We start from the raw sequence: 18663 nt of genomic DNA, 5'->3' as shown, positions 1-18663 counted from the left end.
TTACTTTAAAATTATTATTATGCACTCTAGAGTATAAGATTATGAAGCCCTATGCTAACGGTCATGAGTAGGAAGTGGGGAGGGAATCCCTTCGTTTTAGAAGAGTGAAAGAAACAGGAAATAAGGACTTTCGTTAACCATGGATACAAACAGGTTCAATAAATATAGTGTACAAATTCCATCTGATTGTGCAAGGTAACACGCTGCGTAGGAATCCTTTAAAATCTGTCTTCTATGCAAGAACGCAGGTTCAGATAGAGGGTTGAGACCCCTCATTTTCTCAGTATCGCCAGGGCTTGGGCAGAGCTGACACATGGTAGGCGCTTAAAACATTCTGCGGACCAAGCGGATCAGTTACACCTCTAGCACGACCGTCTCCATCTGACTTAAGAACAGAGGTGACCACAATGTCTCCATTCCCGAGCAAGGGGGACACACACACACATACACACACACACCCCTCCCCGCACCACGCTATTGGGGCTGCGGGGAATCCTGCCTGAAAGTCTCTGGACTTCCCGGCTTTTCTGCTCTCAAAGCCCCTCCTAGTTTCTTCCCGGCTGTCCTGGGCCCCAATCGCTTAGGCAAATGGCCCTTCACTGGCGCCTCTGTTAAAACTGACCGGGAGATTCGAGGTACCCGCTCCACTGTCCGCCTGCGAGCGGGCAGTTCTCAGTTCTCCGGGCGCTGAAGGGAGGAGGGACGCCAGACCCCTCCGAGAGGTGACCCAGAGAGGGCGAGACCCAAGCAAGCGAAGAGCTCCGGGAGCTGAAACCAGAGTGCAGGACACTGCAAATTCCCGCCCCGTGGCGCAGAAGGACCGCCTCGCTCCCTGCAGGGGTGGGAGCACGGCAGGGACCCTTCTCCCCAGGTTTGCGCCGGGAGCGCAGAGCCTGAGCGGAAACAACCCTTTCGGTAACAAGTACTCGCTCCGCTGGAGACCCCGCTCTTGGAAAGCGGCGGGTCGCTGCTCCGCAGACCTGAACTCCGGTCCAAGCGAGGCGTTTCCACCGCTCGAGAGGGGTTAGAAAGCATTTCCACCTCAAAAAAATCTCATTTGATGGTCGCAGCTAGCCAGCAAGGGCACGGCTGGGGACCTAAGTCTAAGATTTGAACTCAAGGCTTCCGACGCCAAAGCCCCCCCAAGATGTCCTTTCTCTACGATGTAGGTAGAGTGCGACTGTCCGCAGGGAGAATTCCACCAGGTGATAAAGTGCTGGCAGTTTGTGCCTTAAGGCTTGTTTCTACCCGGGGTCGCCCTACTTTCTGCCTCTAGCACTTGGAAGGGGAGAACCAGCGAGCTGCCAGTATCCCCTGGGACGGGTGGAGCTCGAACCGCGGAAATGCTCTAAGTCCAGGGTCTCTCGTGGGTGTCCGATGGTAACTGTAAATACCCATCGACCAGGCGCTCGCCTGCACTTCCGGGGTAAAGGTACAATAATATTGTTTTCCTAGGAAGCCCTGGAATGGCATGTCTTATAAGCATTAAAATATTTGACTCATTGATGCTTCTTCTACAGGTGTCCTGAGAAAATAATAGAAAACACTGACAAGGATGAAAATTAAAGGTACAAGAATAAGGCCTTATTTACATTGATGGGAAAAAAGATAATATCTAAAATATAAATACAGTCTATTATGGTCTATCCATAACATGAAATATTAGATTGCTATTTTCAATTATATTTGTTTTAAAATTCTAAATATGAACTAGACATGATTATGATAGAAATTTAAACATATACAAACTCACATATACACTATAAGCTCATATAAAAATAAAGAGAAGAAGGTGGACGAAAATGTTATCCCTGGATGGATTTTTTCCTTTAACTTTTCTTCACTTTTTCCAAGGTGCCCATGATTACTTTTATCAGAAAAATAAAATCCAAATAAATGTATGGGTCATCACAAGATTTTGAGATCTCTAAGAGCAAAGGATGTCTATTTCAAAAAGAAAAAGAAAAGATTTATTGTCTTGGTTTACAGGCTAGTCTGGTCCTGCAATTCGGTGAACGATCTGGGCGACTTCTCCGATCTGGTGAGAAAGAAAGAGAGAGAGAAAGAAAGGAAGAGAGAGAGAGCGCGCGCTGAAAACATTTGGGTATTGCTTTGATGTAAAGATTAAATGTTACCATGCATAAGAAATCATTACTTGGTAGCTGAACGATCAGATTTGCTGAGATTTTGCATAAATCTTTGTAAGCAATTTTGCACCCATTAGCCTGGGGAGATGAGTTGGGTTTATCTGGATTTCAGGAGATAATAATATCCAAACAGCTATTGTAACATTGAATTCACATAAGAAGGTTTAAGAAGCATTTGAGGCCTGTGAGATGGCTCACACCTGTAATCCCAACACTTCGGGAGGCCGAGGTGGGGAGGTGGGCACATTGCTTGAGCCCAGGAGTTCAAGACCAGCTTAAGCAACATGGTTAAACCCCATTTCTACAATAAATAAATGGCCAGGTTTAGTGGCATCTGTGGTCCCTCCTACCCAGGACGCTGAGGTCGGAGGATCAGTGAGCCCGGAGAAGAGACTACAGCCATGATCTGGGCACTGCACTCCTATCCGGGAGACAGAGACAGACCCTGTCTCAAAAGAAGAAGGAGGAGGGGGGGGAGGGGAGGGAGAGGAAGGAAGGAAGGAAGGAAGGAAAAAGAAAAAAAAAAAAGATCTGAAATCCCCAAAAGAACACTAAAGAAATCTCACTGTGATTAAAACACGGCTTTTAAACCTCCTTCGATTCTGTGCTGACAGCAAATCACGTTTCCTTGATCCAGGCCCCCTGAGTCGTAACAGCAGGGGCTGGATCTGTTGGCGCTATAACCGTGTTGTAACCACTGTACCACACTGCCCCATTCACTCGGTGCCCACTGTATCCGAGGGCCTTTTCAGGAGATTTGGTGCGATTCAAATCTTCCCAGCCCTGCGGCGGGCGCCGCGTTTATACACGAACGCACGCTGGCACGCTCCAGGCAATCCGCTTTAAGGAGATACACGTGAGGAAGAGAAGGAACATGGGGACGCCAGGGCAACGGTAGACCCCCTCTGACCCCTTGGCACTCAGCGATGGCCTTCCCTTCTCTCCCACCATTCTGGAAGCCCTCTAAAAGGCCGAGGGCTCCCTAGATGTAGCCCCTACACCCATTCCTCGGTCTTGGGACTGAGACGCTGCTCCTGGGAAGTGGCGGGTAGAGACTCCGCAGACCTGGACTCGGTTCGAAGACAGGCTTCCACCTCAGTATAGGCGGTCCGTCCTCTGCGCTCGCTCGTAAGATCCCAGTGGGCATCTCAAATCCCGCGAGCCCCCAGCTGTCTCTGGCTTAGCTTTCCTCCGCCATAAGAATGCAGAGTTGAGCTAAGACCAAGCTGCATGGACCGGATCGGGTTGCACAGAAACGACTCCACCCCCTATCCCCACACGTCCACCAGGAGGGTCCCCGTGGACCCTAGGTTGACCTCGGAAGTTCCTGGTAGTACCGTATTGACGAAGATCCGAGCCGCGCGCAGCACTCTCTCTCCACGTTTTCTTATCTTTTGAGAACCGTCAATAAGAACCAAACCTCCAAGGAAGGCGACTGCGGACCGGAGAGGATTAGACGGGCGCGCGGGAAGAAAGCGCTGGGGGAGGAAGGTGCAGGGTTAGCACGTGGTTTCTGCTAGAACCAATGGGAGGCTACGGTCGCGTCACCCGGCCCTGGACCCGGGCCCGCCGGGATGGCCCAGAGGAAGGCGCGGTCTGGGACTCTGGGCGTCTGTCCCAGAGCTTGGGTTTGTCTGCGGACCCTGCAGCGACAGGACGGGAAACTCGTGGTGCGGCGCCTCAACAGGACCAGGCACTCCTCGGCCCCGCCCCATCCGCCTTCGGGATGCTGCTGAGCCCGGTCACCTCCACCCCCTTCTCGGTCAAAGACATCCTGCGGCTGGAGCGTGAGCAGAGCGGTTCCGCGGCTTCTCCTCACCCGCGGATGCGGAAGACCCCGGAAAATTTTCAGTACCTGCGAATGGATCGGGAGCTGCGAGGGTCAGAGGTTCACAACGCTGGTGGCGGTGGAGGTGACAGAAGGCAGGATGGATCGGAGCCTCCTGGGAGTCCCTGTGAGGCAGTCTTGGAGATGGACGGGGAACGGATTGGGGAGCCACGTGAGTAAGCGCTCAGGTCTTGTGTCCTACAGGGGAAATATGGGTGGGTGGGGAGGGGGCGTGATCCACGGTTGCGTGGGGAAAACGCGCCTCCTATCTCCTGGGTTCGAGACTCTCTCCCCATTTTCTCTCACTTGAGGAGTTCAAAAAAAAAAAAGGCTTCTGAACCCCATTCCCACCCTCTCCTGATAACCAGTGTGTTTCACACGCCCCTAACGAAATTAAGGCCCTGAATCTTAAGGATTCACTTTTCCGAAATCCACTCCTCTGATTCCCACAAACGCATCGCTCCCACTCGCAGTCACAGTGCCCAGAACCTTCACCTTCTCATCTCCATAGCGAAACCCTCCGCAGAGTCTTAGCGGTCCCAGTCACCACGGCGCTTCCCTGTCATCACCCTGGTATCTCTCTACCCCAAAACCGTTTGCAAAAGAATGTGGCCATCAAAGCAGTGGAACCCTCGTGGCTCTGAGGCCACTCCTAACTAGGCCCTTTCTTGCGGGCCTGGCCACGGCCGCCTATGCCTCCTCATAGATTCTTCTTCTGGAAGACGGGAGCTGGGGACTGGATAGCATTTGATTCTTCCCAAGTGGAAGGCCCTGTTGGCGCAGGGTTCTCCACGTCAGGGAGAATGTTAAAGGCCACCAGGATTTCCTCTGCCCTGGGACACGTCTCTGGTCGAGTCTCGTCTCCTAAATCCGAAGGCGCAACCACACGCCAGGCTGCGGAGAGGCCCACGCACCTGTGTCCAGCAGCTGGTAGGGAAGGGGCTGGCGGGGAGCTGTGTTGCATCGATCCGGAAGGCTTTGGCTGCAGAGGCCGGACAGTTGGAGGGATGAAAACGCCACCTTCCTCTCTCCAAACCTCAGCACCACGCTCGGCCTTCTCAACGCCCGGGCCCCAGGTAGCGCCCCGCAGGACAGACCTCCTCTGCCAGACTGTGCCGTGACGCCTTCATTAAAGGCACAAACTAACGAAATAAATCAAGGGGCTAGATCGGAGTTATTCACTGGCTTGCAGGCCAGTTATTCACTAATTCCAGTAGCCGGACAACATTATCTGCTGTGTCTGCCAAGAAGCTGATAGGTTTTCTGCAGCGGATTCTAAATTCTCTTGGCTCTGGGCAGCCAACTCGGTTATCACTTCGGCTCTGCTGACAAAGGATCACGTTCCTTCGACCACCGCAGTCTCCTCGAAGCCCATGGTATTTGCGGAGCCTTCCTCCTCCCCCTGGAAACCAAATCCTGGGCGCATCTCTTCCGCTGCAGCCGTGGACGCTGCCGAGGAGGGAACCAAGGCCGGCTCCAGGAACTGAGCCCCGGGGCTGCGGTGGCAATCCGGATGGGAAAGGCACTTTCAGTGGGCTTCACGCCCTTCTCCATCACAACCGTCCCACCTCACCCTCAAGAACTCCAGGACTGTGACCAGGAGAGCGCAGAGTGCTGGTGTGTCCTGCAGTTCTGTGCAGCCCCAGCGCCTGCGTGGTCTGTGACTTTCAAATGGGGTCTTCCTTGCTCTGCACCCTGGCTGAAGGTCAGTTGTTCCCTTTCCTTGTGCTAAGAAAACAAACCCTCCTCAGGAGTTTTCCTCTTTGCTAGGGGAGATGGCCTCAGTTTATCTGAGCACAGGCATCTCTGAAGGAAGTCGTTCTTTACTCAAACTTTAAATACCAAACAGCTCCATCCCTCAGGAGATCATGCCAGTGCCTTGGGTATTAGGAGTCTGGTTTCAATCGCAATGGCTCTAAATAGGCCTGTCCTTGTCCCCTCTTGCCATGAACTTGCACCCCCTCCGTGCTCCTGGTTTTCTCCTGGCATGAGATCCCATGAAAACTCAGCGTTTCCTTTCTATCCACCGTTAGGGTCAAACGCGGCTTAAACCCAGACAGTAGAGAGGTGAGAAGGGAAGAAAATGCTGCCTCTTGGTGGGCACAGTCTCAGCTGTAGAGGTCGCCCTGGGTGAATGGAGGACTTCAGGGTGAAGCCCACACCACCTACTTGCCAGAAAGACCTTAAAGGAGGGAGAGGCTACTTTTTAAGAAGCCAAATGCGGACCTCAACTTTATGCATCTCTCAAAGAGAACTTCAGTTTCTGAGCCTAGAATCAGGAGCCAGGAAATATTTTGTTTTCATCATATATTGTTAATTTGGGTTAAAAGCATCACATCCAAGAAAGCTGGGATGCATCCCTGGTGCTGGTGGAGTACTTCATCAGGAAGACAAGAGTGTGCGCAAAAGTGGGGTGAAGGCAGGAGACACTCAAGGCTCCTGCTCCTAGACTTGGAGCCGGGTTTCGTGCAGTGTGCTTGGGGCTGCAAAGGAAAATGAGGCAGATGGGAGCCTCCGGAGAGCCTGTCACCGAGTCCGCACCTTCTTGGCACCCAGCCTTCTCTCAGTTTTTCTTTTCTTACTTCCTCTTCATCCTCTTCCTCCTCCTCTTCTTCCTCCTCCTCTTCCCCTACCTGTTTCTTCTCCTTCATTCTTTACTTCCAAGAAGGGTCCAAAGTCTCCCCAATCTGATAGTCACCCCCACGCACACTTATTCCTCACAGCGAACGTTTACCAAACTGGGCCACCATGCACACACATTCTAAGAAGCAAATGGAGCTGCCTTAACCCTTTATCCAGAGTTTACCTTTTGGAAAAGGACGCACACACCGGGGACCACAGGGCCTCACAATTTCCGTTCCAGAAGCACCATATAAAAGTGGCAGAGCATGGAAGGAAAGGACATTGAGACAGCCCTGGCACAGGGTTGGGGGCGCAGTAGGAGGGAGGAGGAGGGCGCAGGGTGAAGCCTTCCAGGGAGAGGGGAGTCTTGAAAACTAAGTAGGAACTGCTCAGGTGAGCCTTAGGCTGGGCGCTGATGTGTCCCTTCCTGTGCTTTTAGAGCCCGGCCTGAGCGCAGCCTCACCCCTCCGCGGCGGGACCAGGGTGCCAGAGCGCGGCGTTGGCAACAGCGGCGACAGCGTGCGGGGTGGCCGCTCGGAGCAGCCCAAGGCGCGGCAGCGGCGGAAGCCGCGCGTGCTCTTCTCGCAGGCGCAGGTGCTGGCCCTGGAGCGGCGCTTCAAGCAGCAGCGGTACCTGTCAGCGCCGGAGCGCGAGCACCTGGCCAGCGCGCTGCAGCTCACGTCCACGCAAGTCAAGATCTGGTTCCAGAACCGACGCTACAAGTGCAAGAGACAGCGCCAGGACAAGTCGCTGGAACTAGCCGGCCACCCTCTAGCGCCGCGCCGGGTGGCGGTGCCGGTGCTGGTGAGAGATGGCAAGCCCTGCCTGGGCCCCGGCCCGGGCGCTCCCGCCTTCCCCAGCCCCTACGGCGCCGTGGTGTCGCCCTATTCCTGCTACGGAGGGCACACCGGAGCACCCTACGGCGCAGGCTACGGTGGCTGCTACGCGGGCGGGCCCTCGGGTCCTGCGCCACACACATCACTGAGCAGCGCGGGCTTCGGACCCGGTGGCCCGAGTGCCACTCCGCAGGGACATCTGGCAGCCACGCTGCAGGGCGTCAGGGCCTGGTGAGGCGCCTCCGCCTTACTCTGCCCACCAGGGCCAGAAGCTCGGTGCCCTCCCCTCCTCCCGCAGGTCGTGGCAAGGACAAGGGGACGCGGCGGTGGAGGGTAGCGGCTACTCAATGGCGCTTCTTTCCGGGGCGGTCTCTGCAACTGCGATCTGCACCAGAGTCACCCAGCTAAAGGCCCTGCCTCGGACGTTCTTCCCTCAAAAGGCGACCTCTCCACCGGTCACCCACCAAGCTACACAGGGACTGAAGAAAACGGCGGCTGGCTGGCAGTTTAGGGTGTGGGAGCAGTACTGAGTGAGGCACGTGACCTTTGGGACTTCAACACCAGGGGCCTGACAGGCTCTTGAATGTGTACGCATTGGCCGCGGGGCATTGCCGTTGAATGGAGATGGTGATCTAGCGGGCCTACCAACCCCCAATTAATGACAGCAGGAGCGGGAAGAAAGAGAGGAGGACCAGAGTGCGGAAAGGGAGCTGAAAAGCCGGGAACTTGAGGATCCAGGAGGTTCACGGAGAAGTACCTGCCTTGAGCCTCCTTCTGTGGGGTTTAAACATCCGGCAAGGCTGCTCCCGTGGGGACTCTGTTAATCCAGAGGAATGCTCTTTTCTGGCCACAGTTGCTCTCCTGGAAGTAGGCTCCACATTCCGGTCCCTTTCACTATCATGCATTTTATCTCTTTGTACAGCACAGCATCTCCAATAAATACGCGGCCTAAGTGTGTGTGTGGTTGCGTGTGTGTAGCCCGCTAGAACAGATATTTGCCATTACCTTGAAACAATTTCTAATTAAAGTAGAAATGAAGCCCAGAAGTGCCAGGTAAACAAAACCGATTCAGTCCTGGAAGTAGGTTTCCTGATTTGTTCCCTCGCACTCCTCTCTCCCTCTTTGGAGGTTTTCTTTGGCGCATCAGCAGTTTCTAAGTTCTGTGCCAGGTAAACAGACCTCCAAGTGCCCCCCAAAGTCATAAAAAGATGAGTAGAAAGCCTGACCTTTAGGCTTTCTAAAATTGTGAAATTTTGACATCTTCACCCCCATATATCTGAGGTCACGCAAATTCAAGAATGAAAACAGACTCATTTTATTCATACGGACATGGGATCAAATACAAAACTGTGTGTTTGGTAAGACAGATTTTATAGAAAATTTAGTAGGAAAAGCTGGCCTTTATTCCCCCTTGGATTGCATTTTTAAATAATGAAAACTCTAATTATTCATCCCGCAGGACTACTGACTTATCAAAGGTTAAATTCTCTTATTTGATAAATTCCCATATTTAATTCCAATGTACTACCCCTGAATTTTCTCATTTCTCATATGGCCTGGTTGTTTTACTAAAGTGAGAAGCAGACTGCTTGAGGGTATGTAAACTATACCTGACTGTTGATAGCTTTCATCCCTTAAAGTGTATATTTGTTTAAGCTTAAAAAGAGTAGTAATTAATTTTTTTTACTATCATTTTCTTACGTTTTCTCTCCTTTGGTTTTTTACCACGTATCTCTTTTCTCTTTCTTTCCTTTCTTTCTTTCTTTCTTTCTTAAATTGAGCTAGGGTCTTGCTCTGCTGCCCAGGCTGGGGTGTATTGGCATGGTATTATCATAGCTCACTGGCGCCTGCATCTCCCAGGCTTGAACCATCTTCCCTCCTCAGCCTTCCAAGCAGCTGGGACAATAGGTGCATGCCATCACACCCAGCTCATTTTTTTGAGTTTGTGTAGAGAGAGGGTCTCCCTGTGATGCCCAGGCTGGCTCAAGTGATCCTCCCGCCTCAGCTTCTCAAAGTCTTGGGATTACAGGTGTGAGTTATCGAGCCCAGCCCTTATTTATCCATGTTCACTGCTAATAAAAGTGTGTTCAGAAACACTTCACAGTATCGTTCTTCCCCTTCCCCTCCACCCCTGCCCCACCAATGGAGACTTGTTCTGTTAGCCAGGTAGAGTGCAGTGGTGCAATCTCGGCTCACAGCAACCTCCACTTCCCAGGTTTAAGCAATTCTCCTGCCTCAGCCTCCTGAGTAGCTGGGATTACAGGCTTCTACCACCATGCTCGGCTAATTTTTGTAGTTTTAGTAGAGATGAGGTTTCACCATGTTGGCCAGGCTGGTCTCGAACTCCTGACTTTGTGATCTGCCTGCCTCAGCCTCCCACAGTGCTGGGATTACAGGCATGAGCCACCGTGCCTGGCCCCAACAGTATCTTTCAATTATACTGTTGTGCCCCAGGATTAAAAAGTGATTATACATATTTTAAATTTAGGAATATCAGTGAGTCAATTTGGTCAACAAAACTGAGGGGAAAAAAAAAGTGGAGATTATATTGAAAATCTCCATCTCAAGAGAATTGTCATAGAGTGCTGCCAGTCTTCTTTCACTTAGGTCATTCCTAACAGGAGCAGCGGTCTCACCCTCAGACACTTGCCTTAGATCCATGACAGGTGAGTTTCAGTCCAACGCTGCCACTGAGTTATAATCTGTTCAGTCCTCAATGGTTAAGTGGGTTTTATTAAATGTTTCTATTATCAAATTCTAAAATGCTATATGTTAATTTTTTTAAAATCCTCTAGGTAAGATATCTACCCCAAAAATATAGGTCACTGTAGTTTGGATTGAGAAGTACTTGGTACTGAGTAGGAAATTAATCAATGTTATTTCCTTTAACCTCTCACCCTCTCCTAACATAGAATAGTAACAGAAGAAGCAGTTACTAGGTATGTGATGTTTCAAATAACCTTGTCTCTGGATTTAGGCTGAATGAAAGACTCCCATGCCTTCTCTACACCTCTGTGACCACAGGGAGAGGTACAGGAAGGTCAGGGGTGGTTGGGTCAAGGGTCAGAGTGAACGGGGAAAGAAAGAGGCTCAGTTTAATCATCAGTAACTCAGTTATTGCTGAACATTCCTGGTAGGGACACAAGAAAAAAAAATAAAATGTGGCTGCCACTCTCAAGGAATGTATTTTCTAATTGGGAAAGCAAAGACCAACTCGTGGAAGTTATCTAAAAATACAAGGTGGTTTATGCTGCATGTCAAATAGGACAGACATTAAGTTCACTCTAGACAGAAAGAAAATCCGGCCCAAGCTGGGGTGCTAGAGAAAGCTACATGGAGGATGGGGGTTCATACTGGTGATTACCATGGGAATGACACTGTTTACTGGGAGAGGCTCCAAGAAAGCTCTAGGACTTTGGAATAGAGAAAAGAAACAGGTATATGCCAAAGCCAGAGCCATATTTTACAGAAGTTTGAGATATAATTCAAGCTAGCTCTAGAACAACTGCATTCAGTTGGCTGAAGGGGTGTGGGAGGCGGGAAGGGGTGTCAGTTACATGTACACCCAAGATCCTTTAGATGTTCCATTTGCCTGTCACATTTTTTGTTATGCTCCCCAGATTGATGTGGTATCTATATTTGGCTGGCCAAAAAAAAAAAAAAAAAAAAAAAAAAACCTATAACAAAAACCTTGTCCACGTACAATCCACCTGGCTTTTCCTTCAGACCACAGCAAGGAAGTCTGAGATTCACAGGACAGCAAAGAATTCATTCCTAAAGGATAGTGAAGGAAAGCTCTCTTCCCCCATCTCCCCACTCTCTGCCTGTCACGATCACTTTAAAACGCATGGCTCTCCCAGCTCATCAGGCCCATCCCCAGCTGCCTGTCTTCCGTCTCCATAATCTCTCCTCTGCACTGAAAGCTGCCCCTTTTTGTGTGTCTCTTACCGACAACTGCTTATCCTCTGCAGAGCTTTTACCAGGGAGCCGCTCTGTAAGCAATCAGCCTCTTATCTCCATCGCTCACTCCAGTCACCTCTTAATGTTCACAAGTTCCCCAAATGGGAAGTAATTGACCTCTAAACAAAACAAAAAAGCTCTCAGAGAGATAGCAGAGGTTCCTTTCCTGACTGTCCCAGGGCTAGGGGTCTCACCTAGGCCAGGTGGATAAGTCAATAAAGTTGCAGACTTCCTGGCTCCCTGTCTTTCCTTTCCCATCCCAGCCCCACTCCAAGCCAGCTCCATCCTGATACCATCTGCAAGGCAGATGGAGTCTAATTCTAGATCACAGACTTGCCAGAGATTCCTGGTATTTATTTTTTGTAATGTTGTCATTATTATGATTAACGTAATCATTATTATGATTTGAGGATGGCATATTTAAATCTTTTAAAATTCCATTTGAAATGTGTTTACAACCCTCAACGTTTATACCAGCTCTTTATTATTTTACTGGCTCACCAACTGGCCCTTTTTATTTTTCACAAAACAAGGGACCTCTCAGGCTTAAAAGCTGTGCTCCTCCCTGCCCTTCCCCTGAAGAAGAGTCCAGAGACAGAGGAGGTAGAAAAACTTGAGTTCGGACTTGTTTCATGCTAGTCCCAGTTCCACTGAGAACATGCTCTGTGACTTTGAGTAAGCCTCCTAACCTCTCTGGGCTTCATTCTCCACAGCTATAAAATTGAGAAGATGGATCTCTGAGGCTGCTGTTCTAATGTGGGATGGCTCCCTATTGATTTCAGATGCCTTTAATTTTTTAAAATTATGAGATAGATCATAGATCCAGAAGACTACATAAAACATATGTACAGTTTAAAGAATACCTGTAAAGTGAACACAGACGGAACTCCCACTTAAAGCAAGAAACGTGGGATGCCAGCTCCCCAGCAGCCCTTCTTCCCACACACCTTCCAGAATGCCATCCCTTTCCGCCTCCTCCCGCCAAAGGGGGTACCAGCTACTTTGACTTCTGTTTAATAGTAATAAAGAGAATAATGAACAGGCTTCTCTTCATGGATTGACCAGGCTTCTCTCTTTGTATTTACCCATATGAACACAACTCTTAACAAATATGGTTTAATTTTGCCGGATTTTGAATGTTCTCTAGGTAGAACCATACTACATATATTCTTTTCTTTTTCCATTTTTTGTTTGTTTGCTTTTAGACACGCTCTCACTGTGGTTGGAGTGCAGTGGTATAATCATAGCTCACTGCAGCCTTGAACTCCTGGGTTCAAGAGATCTTCCTGCCTCAGCCTCCCAGGTACCTGGGACTACAGACACACACCACTGCACCTGGCTAATTTTTTTAAAATTAATTTTTTGTGTAGAGACAGGGTCTGGCTATATTGCATAGGCCGGTCTCAAACTCCTGGCATCAAGCAATCCTCCTGCCTCAGCCTCCCAAAGTACTGGGATTACAGGCAGGAGCTACAGCACCCAAATGTGCATGTATTCTTTCATGACTTGCTTCCTTTAGTTAACTTAATATTGTGAGATTTGTTCATACTGTCGAGTGCAGCTTCTGTTTGCTCGTTTTCATTGCTACATTGTGTCCAATTGGATGCATGTATCTCAATGTATGTATTTTACTGAAAACGTAGGGAGTTTCCAAGTGCAGATTGTAACAGATTTGTGTTGGTGGTACCCTGTCACAGGTCCAGCGGAATTCCGTAGCTGGAATATGTCCTGGGCTGTCTTGCACTTTTGTGACTTGCTGGCAAGCATCCATCCTCTGATAGATTTCTATTTATATAACAAATAACAGCCTTGCACTGGCATATCCTTTGAACTATGGTATGATCGCGTTTGGTACTTACCGTCCATGCAAGGGGGAATATATTACTACTCCCATCCACAGAGTAAGAGTCCAAGGGTCAGAAAGGTGACAGCAACACTGTGAGTTAGTGACAGAACTGGGAATTGACCCTGGGCCCTCTGTCCTCTAGCCGTGTGTTCCTGCCACTGAATTCTCCACAAGGAGTTCTCATCCTCATTCAAATCAGACTATTGAGTGACATTTTCTTTCTGTGCTGAGTCAAAATGTATGAGAGGTAGGAGCCCTTTGGAAAGCATGAAGAGGGGAGAACTATGAAGCAAGGTGCCAGAAAGGGTGGGGAGGGAAGGGACAGATAGAATAGCATCTTCCGACACTGGTGGGTCAACACCGTGTGGAGACCCTAGGCTTCTACCTTCCCCTTGCCTAGGTCAGTCCACGTTTTCCTCTGTGCTTTGAAGCCCTGGGGACACTGATTCAAGCTTTCAAATGGCCAGCTCTTCCGAGTGGGGAGCAATCAGCCCCTGAATGTTTCTTCTCCTCAATTCCACCTCCCCCCACAGTGGGAAGAGGGCTTCGTGGGAAGCCCATCTGCCTTCCTCCCTGACCCTCTGTTTAGACTCGTCTAGCAACCCCCACACAATCCAAGAGAAAGATGTGGTCTTAGTGACATAGTCCAGATTCCACTGTAAGAAAAGCAAAGATATGCCCAGCAGCCCTGAGCACGAACCTCAGAGTGTTTCTGACTCTGTCCCTGTGGGGCTGCCCTTGTAGGCTGCTCTCAGCTAAGCCTGCCTCCTTCCCGTTGTGTCACAGTGACTCCTGCTTCCTCCCATCGCCAGTCCAGTTTAATTGCCTGAAATCTGAGGGCAAGAGATTGAAATCCTAAGCAAGGACTTCAGTGGTCCAAAGGGGATCCTTCCCTTGCACAGCTCCGATATCCAGCCCATCCCAGAGCCGTCTGGTGCCTTGCCTGGACATTCCTGGAAGAGAGCCTGTCTTAATGCCCCAGTTGGGTCACGTGCCTCTGGCATGTAGTCCTGGAGTACCCTGGATGTCTCCATGACAATTAAGTGACTCTCCAGGTCTGTTGTCCTATTTATTTTTATTTATTTATTTAATTTATTTATTGACACAAAGTTTTGCTCTTGTTGCCCAGGCTGGAGTGCAATGGCACAATCTCAGCTCACCACAACCTCTACCTCCCGGGTTCAAGTGATTCTCCTGCCTCAGCCTCTGAGTAGCTGGGATTACAGGCATGTGCACCACATCTGGCTAATTTTGTATTTTTAGTAGAGACGGGATTTCTCCATGTTGGTCAGGCTGTTCTTGAACTCCCAACTTCAGGTGATCCACCTGCCTTGGCCTCCCAAAGTGCTGGGATTACAGGCATGAGCCACCATACCCAGCCATCTGTTGTCCTTTTTAAACAATCAGTTGTTTGTTCTTTTTAAGGAATCGATCTGCCCTGTGTATATCCAACTTTCCCTGTGCCCAACATAGAGTAGGGGCCCCATGCCATTTGTTGGTTGATCAAATGAATGAGTGACTGTTGGTTGGCTTTTTTGTATGACCTCGCAAAGTCTTCATTAAACATTAGGGCTCTGACTGGTTCCTGAGCTGTCAGGTCCTCTAGAAGGGACCTAGCTCTTGGCAGGGATTATCTGACCCCTGATAACAGGGACTCTAATCTGTCAGCCAGGATTTATAGCAATGGAGAAAAAGAAAGTTCTTTGCTTCTTCCAACCATTCTCCTGTAGATCAACTTAACTTCAATTAGCAAGTATAATGAATAAAGCATTGTAGGTGAATATAAGATCAGTATCATTAAAAAATATTTACTAGAGACCTATTACATAGTGCAAAGTGCTCTTCTATACACCGAGAAAAGGAAGCATAGAGAGCAAGAGAGACCTGAGCATGCAAAGAACATTTAGTCATATTCTCAAGAAGATTATAAACTCGCAGGTGAGACAGCACCTCTATAGCTAATTAGACCACATAGAGAACTAGAAGACGTGCATTATAAACATCGCACGGAAGCACACAGAAGGGAACTATTTATTCGGACTGTAGTCAATAATTCATTCTATTAATTGAATACCTACATTATGATGCCTGTCCAAAAGATGCTTATGATGGGAGACAGTCTGGCTGTCATCCAATGTGTGTTTTCCCTCTTTCCTCTTCAGTAATTGAATGCCAGAGTTTTAGTTAAGCACACAGTCTCCTAGCTAAAGATTACATTTTCCTTACTCGTTTTGCAGCGAAGGGTAGCCAAATAATTACACTGTAGCCAAAAGGATATAAGCAGATGTGAGGGGAGCACCCTCCATGACACAGCCTCCACTTTTCTTCTCTCCTGCTGCTGGCTGGAATACAGATGAAATGGCAAGAGCAGTAGCAGCTATCTCAGATTACAACAGAGCAACAAGAAAGAAGAAGGCTAGGTCCCCACGTTATCACCTCCCACCTGACCATGTGCAATTTCTCCTAACTGGCATCCCTGCCAAGCCATTCCATTTTCTCTCCAAGCCACTCCTCACGCTTCTATAGGACTTTTTTTAAAAGTATGTTTCTTGATGAAAAGACTTTCAGTGTAGTCTTCGTTCTTCAACCAGACACACAGAGCTTCAATAATCTATCTCTTCCCTACATTTCCAGTCTCATTTCCTACCAAATGCTTCTGCATGCTTTCTGTTTGCAGTCAGCAAAACTCTGGCTCTCCAAAACACACAAGGCATGTCTTCCTCTTTTGGTCTTTCATGCCCAGTTCAATGTCACCTCTTAAGGAAGTCCTCTGAGCTACCCAGTCAAGGACTCCAGTCAGGGTGCTCCGAGCTGTCACAGCTCATGGTTTGTTCCCTGCTGTAGCACACAGTTCACCCTCGGATTGTAGTTGACTGTTTCCCTAATTGTTCTCCAGTAAAACTGTAAGCCACTTGACTGAAGAAATCAATTTTAGCCAATTTGCTTTATTTGTATACATTTGTATTGAAGTGTAGACTATAGAGAGAAAGGTATACAAATAATGCATCTATAGCCAGATAAAATTTCATAAAGTGAATTTCCCACATAATGGGGACCCAGATCATGAAGCAGAATATGAATATCCTCCCCCACAGAAACTCTCTTGTACTCTTTTCATGGCCAGCACCGCCCAACGGAAACTACTATCTTGACTTTTTGTTTTTTTTTTTTTTCTTCTGAGAAAGAGTCTTTCTCAGGAGTGCAGTGGCACAACCTCAGCTCACTGCAACCTCCGACTCCCTGGTTCATGTGATTCTCCTTCCTGAGCCTCCCAAGTACTTGGGACTATAGGCATACACCAGCATGCCCAGCTAATTTTTGTATTTTTAGTAGAGGTGGGGTTTCACCATGTTGGCCAGGATGGTCTTGATCTCCTGACCTCGTGATCTGCCCACCTCGGCCTCCCAAAGTGCTGGGATTACAGCCATGAGCCACCACACCTGGCCTATCTTGACTTTTAACATCATTTTGCCTATTTTTGAAACAGGCAAAAGTAAACATACATTGAATCATACGGTATATACTATTTTTGTCTGGTTTCCTTTGCTTTTAACATTATGTGTATGAGTTTCATCCATGCTGCTGTGGATGGCTGCAATTCATCCACTCCTATTGCTGTTTGGTTTTCACTGTATGAACATACCACAGTGGATGTATCTCTTCCACCATGGATGGGCATTCGGGCTGTTTCCAATTTGGAGTTACTCTCATCAGTGCTGCTGTGAACATTCTTGCGCATGTCTTCTGGTGAACATATGAGCACATTTCTGTTGAGTGTATACTAGGTGTGGCAATTCTGAGTCATGGGACAGGCATATGGCCAGGTTTAGTAGATCTATTTATCCGGGGGAGTTGTGTTAATTTACATTCCCGACAGGAATGTCTGAAAGCTCTGGCTGCTCCATGTTCTCACCACTCCTAGTCAGTCATCTATTCACCTATCCCTTCTTCCACTTCCTTGCCCAGAACAAGGCAATACCGACAGACAGTGAGAGTACCACGAATATTTGTATAACGGCACAGAGTTGACTTGAACCACTGGAGAAGCAGAGGGAGATAAAAATAATGAATGTGTAAACCCACACCAAGTGCTGAGTTCTTGACATGCTTTGTAGTATTTAATCACCATAATCAGTCTCTACACTCTACAGTCCAATGGAGCCCAATAAACTCCCAAATTAGAAAACTAAACACAAGAGGGTTCAGGAAACATATGCAGAATCACCATCACTAAGGGTAGCGGTAGAAGCTGACCCTCCAAAGTCCACGTGCTTTCCATTACATTCTGTTGCCTTCTGGCACTCATTACAATCTGCTGCTCCTATTCTTTAACTACTTTAACATACAGCTCGATTTGCTAATGATTCAGCACCCAGCATCTGCCTTCTGGCTACTGTGGTGGGTTTTTTGTTTGTTTGTTTTTGTTTTTTACCCTGCTCTTTTCATCCCAGCCTCAGAGGGAGTGACTCAGAGGGAAAGGGTCTAGCCCAAAGAGCACCTTCAGATGTTCCATAAGGCTAAGATCTCAGCGATGCCCATGGGGATCTGTTCTCTATCCCAGGATGTATGCATTCAGAATCTATAAATGACTCATTACACGAATATTGCTTGTAACGCCAAGAACGTCTGTGCTGGAGGTAACACCTGTAGACCAACCAGCAGCCATTGCTTGCAGAACTTAAACTGCCCACCAGGGGACACCATTGCCTCCAGTTTCCCACTGTGGGAAAGAGAAAATTCCTCCAAATTCCTTGGGACTCCACCTGAAGCCTTGCATTTGACTTTAAGCAATGATTCCGGTTTCTTTTTTCAGGTCAAGCCTAAGCCCCTTTACCTTCCCACTTGCATGTTGAAAGCTGGGGATGAACAGGAGACACTGAATCAATAGATTAAGAGCTCCAGGGATAGCAGCTGTTGTTGGCAATGGTTTCAGTGTGACAAGTATTAATGATAACATTGGTGACGCTGGTGGTTATGAGATCAGTGGGATGCTTTACAATGCATTAATGTCCCCCATAAATACCATCTCATTTAATCACCACATGAGAAAGTATGGTTCCCACATAGCTGAAGAAACTAGGGAAACCGAGGGACTTCACCTAGGTCACCCAGCTTGTAAATGAGAGAGAGAACATAAATCCACTAATCCTGTTGACAAATCCTCTGTTCAGGGTTTATTTGTGTACATAAAATATAACTGTCTATTTTTTTAGGAAACTTAACTCTCTCTGAAGGGTTGGTAAAGCAAATATTGCTAACAGATTAGCCTGCAACCCTGCCGGCCTCCTCACCAGCGTCCAGGCTCTCGCTCAAACACACATAAGGGAAAGTGATGGGATCACACTTCACGCTGAACTGTTCCTGACTCAAAGCAGCGGTTCCCCATTCTTCCTCAGTTGAAGACTGCTTGGAGAATCAACATTA

The 18663-nt window shown here is 48.5% G+C and overlaps 1 protein-coding gene across 1 annotated transcript; it reads left to right on the top strand.

Moving 5' to 3' along the window:
* Window positions 1-3709: 3709 nt before the first annotated feature.
* Window positions 3710-8375, top strand: NKX2-6 (NK2 homeobox 6). Its single transcript, XM_003937177.3, has 2 exons — window positions 3710-4147; window positions 7037-8375. The coding sequence occupies exons 1-2, from the start codon at window positions 3874-3876 to the stop codon at window positions 7666-7668; spliced, it is 906 nt and encodes a 301-aa protein (XP_003937226.1). The 5' UTR covers window positions 3710-3873; the 3' UTR covers window positions 7669-8375.
* Window positions 8376-18663: the final 10288 nt, after the last annotated feature.

This window comes from Saimiri boliviensis, chromosome 13 (assembly GCF_048565385.1).
Source record: "Saimiri boliviensis isolate mSaiBol1 chromosome 13, mSaiBol1.pri, whole genome shotgun sequence".
Classification (NCBI taxonomy): Eukaryota; Metazoa; Chordata; class Mammalia; order Primates; family Cebidae; genus Saimiri; species Saimiri boliviensis.
This window is presented reverse-complemented; position numbering and strand designations above follow the sequence as displayed.